The 9,452-nt window shown below is 64.4% G+C and overlaps 2 protein-coding genes across 4 annotated transcripts; both read right to left on the bottom strand.

Annotated features, from left to right (window-relative positions):
* Positions 1-700: 700 nt before the first annotated feature.
* LOC140658492 (sestrin-3-like) lies at positions 701-7,257 on the bottom strand. Of its 3 annotated transcripts, XM_072876994.1 has the most exons (10): positions 7,061-7,215; positions 5,100-5,232; positions 4,762-4,965; positions 4,365-4,547; positions 4,018-4,254; positions 3,821-3,932; positions 3,441-3,559; positions 2,819-3,009; positions 2,352-2,496; positions 701-2,137 (listed from the first exon to the last, which is right to left on the bottom strand). In XM_072876994.1, the coding sequence occupies exons 2-10, from the start codon at positions 5,100-5,102 to the stop codon at positions 2,048-2,050; spliced, it is 1,284 nt and encodes a 427-aa protein (XP_072733095.1). In that variant the 5' UTR covers positions 5,103-5,232; positions 7,061-7,215; the 3' UTR covers positions 701-2,047. The 3 variants fall into 3 exon arrangements, with proteins under 3 accessions (XP_072733095.1, XP_072733094.1, XP_072733093.1); XM_072876993.1 differs by lacking the exon at positions 5,100-5,232 and having other exon boundaries at positions 3,456-3,559; positions 7,061-7,257; XM_072876992.1 differs by lacking the exon at positions 5,100-5,232 and having other exon boundaries at positions 7,061-7,256.
* Positions 7,258-7,587: 330 nt separating this feature from the next.
* Positions 7,588-9,317, bottom strand: C12HXorf65 (chromosome 12 CXorf65 homolog). The gene is given in 6 exon segments (XM_072876996.1): positions 7,588-7,735; positions 8,335-8,456; positions 8,571-8,639; positions 8,743-8,877; positions 9,054-9,204; positions 9,207-9,317. Coding segments are annotated over 6 exon segments (711 nt in total). The 3' UTR covers positions 7,588-7,612.
* Positions 9,318-9,452: the final 135 nt, after the last annotated feature.

A 9,452-nucleotide genomic window follows, 5' to 3' on the forward strand; every position in this document is an offset into this window, starting at 1 on the left:
AGCAGTCCCTGTCCCAGTACTGTTGAGCCAAGCCTGGTGGCAGCTGTCCCAGCACCAGTCATCCTGGCACTGGTGCCACTGTCCTGGCACCAGTACTGGCTCAGCCAGTACTGCCCAGCACCAGTTGTCCTGGCATTTTACTGCCCGGGCACCAGCTTGGCCCAGTACAAACGGCTGGGCTGCCCAGCCCCAGTGCTGGTTCCTCCAGCCCATGCAGCAGGGAGGGCACCTGCAGCGTGGCTGGGGAAAGAGCTGGTCCTGGTTTCTGGCCTTGCTTGCTGGTCAGATGCTTATGAGCGCGAGCAAAATGCTTCTTCCTCAGCTGCAGAAGCAGCACCTACACCTCGCCCACCCGTGCCCAGGTACCTGGCAGGGGAGAAGCTAGCTCCTTCCTCCAGCACCCTCCTCCTTGCCGGAGCACCAAAGCCCCTTGAAATCCTTCCCTCTTTTCCTACGGAATATGCAACGCTGCGGGAGTTGCTCATCTGAGCATGGGAAGAGGACGTAGCTGAGCTGAACAGGATGGGTCCAGCCTCAGTGAGCTGTCAGTGCAGGATCCTGCTGTGGCTGGGAACATTGGGTTTCCTGGAGCTGGAGCTATCTCGGGGCTGCGGTCAGCCAGGTCTGCCTTCAAAGCAGCCGTGTAAGTTTGGATCCCCTTCCCAACATCTGGCAGAAATAAAGCACGCATCCATGTCAAACAATATATTTATAGCAAAAATAGGCTTTTTCTGTAGCTTCCGTACACAAGGTTTTCTCCCCGTACATTTACGCAGTAAACAGGTCAACTGAAACAGCGTGTGCTGGGCTGACTCAACAGCTGCCCTTGCTTCAGGCTCCCACTTATCACAGGTGGCCTCATGGCTCCCCTTGCACTGGCTGCTCTCTGGAGCCTGTGCTGAGTCCCTTGCACCTCCCCAGCCAGGGGCTGCGGCACAGGCAGGGAGCAGCCCTGGGACCGGGGGGGAGCAGTGGTGCATGCTCCTGCCCGCCAAGCAGAGGGCAAGGCTGGTGTACGGGCTGCCTCTGTTCAAATGGGGACAGCCCAGGGTGTCCTCCCCAGCACAGGTTCAAGGAGAATGCTGTTAAGGAGCAAGTGACTGGGCACAGGACCTCAGCCCTCTCATGGTGGTAAGGAGATACAAGCCACGTGAACACAGGAAGCCTCCCTTGTTCCTCCTGCCCCTCCGCTGACGGGAGGCAGAGGAAGGGCTTTGGGGCAAGCTCCCCAAGGACTGCCCAAAGTCCCCTGCAGAAAACTCCAGAGCCTGAACACTGTCAGAGACCTTCTCACTCTGCTGTCAGAGAAGGCAGAGCACAAGGGGGCCCTGCCAGCAAGAGCTTCACAGTTTGGAGTTCGCCTGGGTCATCGCTTGTCCGTCCCAGAGGGGTTTGGCACATAGACCTAAAGGGCAGGACGCGTAGGCAGCAAGCACATCTCCTTCCCGTCCCGGACTGGAGAAGGGCCCTCGCTCAGAGCCAGCTCTCCTCCCTGCCTGACCACACAACTCAGGCCATTGCAACGCAACTGCGAGCCGCCCATGCTGTTCCCAAGCGAGATGCATCACCCCAACGAAGCCAGGTGCCGAAGGGTGGCTTGCAAGCAGGGCAGCTGCTGCAGCACAGGGGAGGATGCCAGCTCTCCGCTCTGCCCTCCCTGCAGCGGCCGAGGCTCCTGCAGCGGCCGAGGCTCCTGCAGCGGCCAGGCAAGGAGCTTCTGCTAGTGGGGGAGCATCCCTCTAAACCGACCCCAGTCCCCTCCCACCTCCCTCTCCCCCCGCATCTTTGGCAGTCCTCCTTGGACATGTTCAAGTCTCCAGCATCACACCGATATCTCAGCAGCACGGACTTGCCTCACAGTTTGGTAATTGCACGTAACGGGGCCACTCAGTGAGCCCCACAAGGGGGGTGTGGGCGGGAAGGAACAAGATAGTCAAGTAAACTAAACTGAGTAATCCCTTGCTGTCCATCCCAGCATGACAGGTCACACATGAGTCCAGGGAGAGAGGGTGCTGCCCAGCCCTGCCGCAGCACAGCTCCCCACCATCTAGGAGATCATGTACTGGGTGATGGCCTGCAATGCATACAGCAGCTCTGCCTGCATTCGGGCTTCCAGGATGAGCAGGTTCACGTGGACCTAAGGGAGAAGCAAGAGAGGTTCAGGCAGCCACAGTGCCATGCTAAGCCCAACTCCTTACAAACAGCCAGTTTCTACTTCCCCTCCCACCTGCCTTGGACTGGTTTGGTGACTCAAAGGTTTCCCATAAACCGCCCGAAGCACCCCAGTCTGCAGCCCCTGCCCGCTCCCAGCCCCACCGCAGCGAGTCAGAGCCAGGGGCCGGCTGTCCCACCTTTTCACTGTGCTTGAACTGCTTCCAGAACCTGTCAAACATTTCTGAGTTTGTCTTCTCTGGGTAGCAGGTTACAGTTTTAATGTAAACTTTGAGCATTCGCTCCAGGAGCTGATTCACTTCTGCGTAGTCGTAGTCATCGTACCTGTGGGGAGCACAGGGGCGAGTCACGGCCAGCACCATATCCCTATGGAGCACCTCGCCCGTGGTTTGCCTGGGGCACAGCACAGCCATGGGGCAGGGGGACACATGGCAGCGGCCACCAGGCACTGAAGCCCATCCCCAGAGTGCCCTGCCCTGGCCAGAGAAGCTGAGCATCTCTTCCCTGCCTGGCCCAACACCCAGGCAGGCAATTCACCTCCGCCTCTTTTCCAAGCCCATCTGCAAGACAGCCCAAGTGCCCTACCCTCCTCCCACCTGGGTCAGCTCAAGTTTTCTCCCCTGGACCGCAAGGTTGGTTTCCCTACCTAATGCCAAACATGCAGTGGATGTAGTTCCAGATGCCCCGCTTGAAGACGGAGGGTTCACAGCCCTGCCGCTTGGCCATAGCACTGCTTTGCAGACCATCCACCATCCGAAACTTCTCATCCAGGAGATGCCCGATGTCAGAGTAGAGCCGATTGACCAGTGAGAAACCATGGTCTTCCCAGGAGTAATCCTGTTGAGCACAGCAAGAGGCTTTCGCAATTGCAAAAAGGAGCCTGGGGTATGTTCCCAGGAAGAAAGGCTGGAGACCTCGGAACGCAGCAGAATTCAATAGGTTTGCTCTGGGGGCAGCTCTGCCACAAACCACAACATCCCTCATCAGGCAGCTTTTGAATGATTTTGACCCTTGCCTCTGTGAGGGTGATGTGAAGAAATCAGCAGCCCTTGGGGACAGCAGTCACCAGTCACCTCCCTCTCCCCAACCCTAGTGGGGCAGGTCCCCTCTCAGAGCTGAGCTTCCCCGCTCAGGCATTTTGCAAAAGCAGCTGCACCAGATCCAGGCTGCGTGGTCACGCCCGCAACCGTCCGCTCCCCACCAGGAGCAGAGAGAAAAGCAGAGGTGGCAGCCTGGGCTGCTGCCCACCGAGAGAGCAGGAACCTCACCTGGACTCTGAATACCTGCGTCTGGTCCTCGTCACGCCGGGCAAAGTCCTGGTACCCAAAGTCAGGGTCCTGCATGTAGCATGCAAGATTGGCAGCACTGGTGACTTCCCCATCGGTATCTGTGAGAGGGGAGAGCCCCACAGATGGGTCAAAGCAATGCTCAGCTGCCCTGGTTCCCAGCCGCAGCAGGCGTCGAAAGCCGGGCCTTGCTGTGCCTCTTTGGGAAGCGCCACAGCCTTCTTCCCCGCCACCAGCATCCCAGGAGCCCCTCTCCGAACCATACATCATGGAAAATATAAATATAGACATGGGGGAGCAACACCCAGGTATGCCATACAAACTCCCATCCTGCACACCCATGTCCACTCCCTGCCCCTCACCTTCCTCTCGGTCTTGCTGCAGCAGCCTCATCTCCTCCCTGCCCTCGGTCTCCACGTGGATCCGCTGCACACGTTCCCGGAGGGAATCCAGCTCCATGCAGGAGTCCAGGGACTGCACAGACACAGGCTCAGGGGTGAGGGCAGCGGTCCCAGCTGTGCCCCGTTTCCCGCCCACGGACCCACCCTCGAGGGCTCACCCGCTTGCGGTTGATGCACAGCAGCTCCTGGCTGCAGCCGTTGCCGGCGGTGGCTTCACAGAAGCACTGGTTCCCGGGCGACAAGGGCTTCAGCAAGCCTCGGCCCCCTGGCCCCTCGTCCTGCTCGCAGCCACAGCCAAAGACAAAGCTGGCGAGCGCGTGGCAGTGTGCCAGGAGGACGACGGCGTGCACCAGCTCTGCCAGCGACCAGCTCCACTCGCTGATTTTCAGCAGCTTCTGCAGGACACGGGCAGACCAGCAATGCGACACGGGCAGGTGGGCAGGATGCCGGCACCTCCCGGGGATGCTGCTGTCCCTGCCACTGGATGATAGCCCCCCCACAATACCTCAATGTGCTCCTTGGTGATGAGCCATGGCCGGTGTGCCAGGATCTTGTTGATCTCGTTGAGGTTGCGGAGTTTGGGGGGGATGAAGTCGAGGCCGCGCAGCCACTGGGGATCACCCCCTGCCCGCAGGAACTGCAGCACATGCAGGTTCACCAGGTACCGGCACTGGTGCCGGGCGGCTGCCTGCAAGAGCAGCCCGTCAGCATCCCCGCACCACGCCGGCGGGATAGGTATCCTGGGACCCTGTGCCCACCTCTTGCCGAACCTCCAGAACATTATGATTTTGGCCTCTGCAGAGAAGCCTGTGGCACAGGCTGTCTGGTGGAGGGAGATGGGGGAGCCTCGCAGGGCCGAGCAGAGCCCTCCATCCCCTCTGGTAGCTCCTAGCAGGGCTCACCATGATGGCGATGTAGTGCCGGCAGTCAAAGGGCAGCGGGCCGTCCATGTGCATCAGGTAGTGCTGCGTCTTGAGGAAGCTGTCGAGGTACTGCGGGTGGTAGCCCATCTGCTGGGTCACCGCCTCCAGCCGCCCCCGGCTCGCCAGCACCTTCACGAAGAGGAACTGGGGGCGCTCAGAGTCGCTGCCGGACATCTTCACTACCTGCAGGGAATGCGCTCTGCTTAGCTCTCCCCGGAGCAGCCCCTGCTGCAGCAGCCCAGCCAAGCCAAGCCCGGGCTCTGCGAGGGGCTGGCCTCCTCTCTCCATCTCCCTCTATCCATCTCCCAGAGGGATACCATCAGGTCAGAAGCCACCGCGGAGGGCTTGGGCTCGGGCTGGGGAGCTGGGCAGAGCACTGCTCGGCAGGGTCACTGCTAGCAGGAGGACAGGCTGCAAGAAACACTGGTTGTGCCTGGGAGAGGGCATTGCCTGGTGAGCAGAAGCAAAGAGCAAACTAGGAGTGATGTTTCCTTGCAGTCTTAGAGGCAAATGCAAGGCTGGAGCAGGAGAAACGTGACAGATTAAAAACCTCCCAGAATGGAGCAGCCCATCAGCCTTACTGCCAGGCCCCTGCACCGCCAGCACTGAGCCCTCCCGCCCAGCACGGGGACAGGGAGAGAGCTGTGGAGCCAGCTGAGCTGCTCCCAGGTTTCTGCCCTGGCAAGCCAAGGGGCAAGTGATGTCCTGGCACCTGCCACGCAGTTGGGAGCACACAGAGGGGCTCAGAGGTCTCCCCACGTGCTGCCTAAGGAGACAGCGTGGGAGCAGGTCCCACAGCACACAGGTGCATGGCACAGCTGGCACTGGGTGCACCCACCGGTGAAAACACAGATGGGCAACTCGGCAAGGGGGGGCCAGCGGCGCCCGCCCCAGCCCTGCACCAGTGCCCCAGCCGAGCACAGCCCTGAGCCACACCGCCCCAGTCCCTCCTGAGAGGGTGGTGGGAGCAGAGGGTGGGGATGTGCAAAAGGCACCCAGGCAGCTGCTGCGCCCCAACAGCCTGTTGCCACACCTCCCACCCAACAGCGGGGTCTGCACCCGCAGCCCACTCGCCCCGAGGCACGGGTGCAGCAGGCACTAACCCTTGTCAGACAGAAAGTCATGGCTCCCACTCACATGCGGGAGTCCAGGCAGCACCCTTGGATGCAGATGATGAAGGCAGGGGATGATGAAGGAATGTGCAGGGAAGCCCCCCACCTGAGCCCTCGTCCCCCAGCCGGGCTCTCCTGCACTCTCCCCACAGCACTGGCTCAGCTCAGGGTTTCTCCTGCCGGCACCACCAGCCACATCCCCCCGGCCTTGTGCCCCCAGTCTCTCGCATTGCTCCCAGTGCCACCTTCGACACGCTCCCCAGCCATAACCCTCCTCCTCCTCCTCTCCTGCACGCACTCGCATCCCTGAACAGTGGGAGCATTGCCTCCCTCCCCGGGGAGGCTTTCGTGTGTCCGAGCCCCCTGAACCCCAATAGGCACCCGGAGCCCGTACTCACCGCCAGCCTCACCCCCTCCCTGCCCGGGCAGGTGCTGCCGGGGGAACGATATCCCGGCGCTGCCTGGCCAGCCAATCGCCGGGCAGCAGTTTGCATGTAAAGCAGGCAGGAGGATGGAGGAGCCCAGCCGGTCCTGCGCCCTGCGACTGGGAGCAAGCCCGGGCAGCGGCGGGAGCCGCGGGAGAGGGGCCGGGGGACCCCGCCTCGCCAGGCAAGACTCCGAGGTGTGAACCCCGCCACCCCCAGGGCTCCATCCCTCCGTGAGGCGAGACCGGTGGCTCCGCCGGTACCGGTGGCTCCGCCGGTGATGCTCGCTGGGGACGCGGCCACCTCTCGCCCGGCCACCCGCCCCGGTTCTCGAGGGGAGGGGGGAAGTGCTAGTGCCCGCAGCAGGGGTCCCCACGGCGGTGCCGGGCCCTGTGTCGGCAGCCGGTAACCGGGGCCCCATTGTGCGGGCGGCGGCAGCGCCCCCGGTGCGCGGCGCGGGCAGTGCAGGCGGAGAGAGAAAAACAAGTTTGATTGGCAGTGATGGAGGCACGGCACCTCCCGCATCCCGCACAAAGGGGACAGGGACGGCGCCTCCGCACCGGCACCGGGCCGCCGGCCACCGCATCGGAAGAGCGCGGCACCGCCGGCCCCGCGCACCACCGACAGGCGGCGGGAATGCCCTGGCCTGGTGGTGCCGCAGGCGGGCCGGGCCGGTGGCGGCGAGTAGGGCCGAGCCCGGTGCTCCGGTACGGGCTCCGGTGGCGGCGGGGCGGGTCCTACCTGCCCCGGCAGCCGCTGGCACCGGCTTCCTCGCGGGTGCTCCACACTCTGGGGACACACGATCATGGTGAGCCCGTGCTGTGCCGCGCCGCGCCGTGCTGTGCGCAGTACCGGTGACCGGCGCCGGTCCTGCCTGCCCCGTCCCGGCAGCGCCGAGCGGGGGACCGCGGCAGCCCGAGCTGCGAGGGGCGTGCCCGCCGCTCCGTCTCCGCCAATCACGGCCGCAAGGAGGCGGGGCCTCCGGCGCCGCGCCCCCAATCGGCCGCGAGGGGGCGGACGTTCGGCGCACCACGTGGGCAGGGGTGGAAAGTTACCCGTCCGTCAAGCGCGGAGGGCCCCGCCCACCTCGGGTAGGGGGCGGGGCCGGATCTGCCCGCCGCTGGGGAGTCGCTGCGAGGCCGGGGGGGATGTCTGTCCCCGTGTCCCCCTGTCCCCGTGTCTCCCTGTCTTCGTCCCCTCCCTTGTCTGCCGCCCGTCCGCCCCGTCCGGGCCCTGCCCGTCCCCAGTAAAGCCACAGCCCCGGGCAGTGCGTGGTGGGGATGGCCCCAGCCTTTATTGAGACCCAGCGCCGCCTGTCCTGCTGGCCCGGCCCCGGCCACGCTCTGGAGGTGAAGCTGCTTTGCACCGGGTCCCCTCGGTCCCTGCTCTGCCTGGGCCTCGCCCCGATGCCTTCCCCTGTGCAGAGAGGCATGGTGCTGGGGGCTGCAGCAGGGGGGTGGAGGTGCATGGGGACAACGGGGTACAGGGATGTGGTCACGGGGATGGAAGGGCAGAGGAACGGAGCTTGAGGGTGGTGGACAGGGCAGTGGGGCATGAGGGTGACAGGGCATGGGGACAGCAGGCGTGGGGACAGGGAAGTGGGCCATAAGGTGATGACATGTCAGGACAGCAGACATGGGGACCAGATAGCAGGGCACAAGGGTGATGGGCATGGGACAGCAGGCATAGGGCTGGGGCAGTGGGGCATGAGGGTGATGGGCATGGGGATGGGGCAGTGGGGCATGAGGGTGACAGGGCGTGGGGACAGCAGACATAGGGACAGGACAGTGGGGCCCAAGGGCAACATGGCATGGGGACAGCAGGCATAGGGATGGGGCAGGTCCTGCTGTGAGCTGTGTGACCACAAGCCACTGGAGGCCGCAGGGGTGGGAAGGTCCCCTGGGCAGGGCTGGCCTGTGGCTGACAGTGTCCCCCTGTCCCCAGGGCAGAAGTGGCCTTGGTGAAGGTGGGCAAGGCCATGCTGGCTGCCCTGGGGGCCACTGGCAGCCCCTTACCACTCCTTGGCCTTGCGCCATGGAGGGCAGTGTCTCTGTGTCAGGCGTCCTCCTCTCCTCTGGCATCTGTGGGGCACCGGTCTGCCTCCTGTGCACATGCTTGCCCTGCAGCTGCAGGGCCTCTGCCAACAGAGAGATGGGTCTGGGGGCCCCGTAGTGGCCCCTGGCCCCAGCGCTGGGCCCCCATGCCTGTGCCCACCAGCCTGGCTGCTCCCCATCCCCATCCCCTCACCCACCTGTCAGTGCTGGGCTGGGGTGCTCCAGGAGGGGCGTGAAGGACCAGCACCAGTGCTCCTCCTCGGTCCCTGTGGGACGGCCCCATGGTCACTCCTGCCTGCTGCACCCCACCACCCTGTGCACTGCTAGGACCCTGAGAGACCAGGGGACTCTGCTTGCCTGGACACCTACGACGTGCTCTGAACTCCACCCCGCACACATAGTAGGTGCCATGTGCCTGGAGGAACTCGCTGGCCCTCTTGTTCAGGCTGGTCACCTGGAAGAGCAGCTTGGGGGTGCCCAGCTCGTCACACAGGTCGATGACGCCTGGAAAAGCCGGGGAGGGGTTGTGTGGGCTGCCGGCGTGGTGAGCCAGGGACCTCCCACCTCACTGCTGTGCCCACACCACGTGGAGCCTGTGCGGCATCCCACTGGAGATGGGATGAAGTGCTGCTGCTGCCACCAAGGCGGGGGGGAGCTGCAGCCCCGCAGCCAGGGCTCACTGGTGTTGGGGACCCCCACCATCCTCCTCACGTAGGAGAGCAGCCGCAGGACGGCGCAGTTGGCGTTGGCCAGGAAGCTCTGGTCATCTGGAGGGAGAGCGGCGGTGGCTGAGGGCAGCCGGCGGCCCTGGCAACGGCCGCAGAGCCCAGAGGCCGAGCCCGCCGCCCGGCGAGGCCACGGCGCATCCCCCCCGTGCCCGGGGGGCAGGCACCCGTGGGATGGCCGGGAGGGGACTCACCCCCGTGCTTGACGTAGAGGAACATGCTGCCGGTGCGAGCCCGGGGCGGTGGGGCTGGGACGGCGTTTGTGAGGTCAGAGGTGGGCGAGGCGCGGGGCTCCACCGGCGCTTCCCCCAGACCCTGCGAGACGAGCCCGGCCGAGCCCCCAGCGCAGCAGAG

This window comes from Ciconia boyciana, chromosome 12 (assembly GCF_034638445.1).
Source record: "Ciconia boyciana chromosome 12, ASM3463844v1, whole genome shotgun sequence".
In the NCBI taxonomy this organism is placed as follows: domain Eukaryota; kingdom Metazoa; phylum Chordata; class Aves; order Ciconiiformes; family Ciconiidae; genus Ciconia; species Ciconia boyciana.

Bases quoted from the DNA above. Each gene is read 5' to 3' on its own strand.
- LOC140658492 (XM_072876992.1), bottom strand. From the start codon at position 7,126: ATGATCGTGTGTCCCCAGAGTGTGGAGCACCCGCGAGGAAGCCGGTGC. The intron at 3,933-4,017 runs GTGAGCCCTCGA...GTGTCTGTGCAG, and splicing joins TGTGCATCAACCGCAAGCGG to TCCCTGGACTCCTGCATGGA. The intron at 3,010-3,440 runs GTGAGGTTCCTG...TGTGCTCAACAG, and splicing joins CGCAGGTATTCAGAGTCCAG to GATTACTCCTGGGAAGACCA.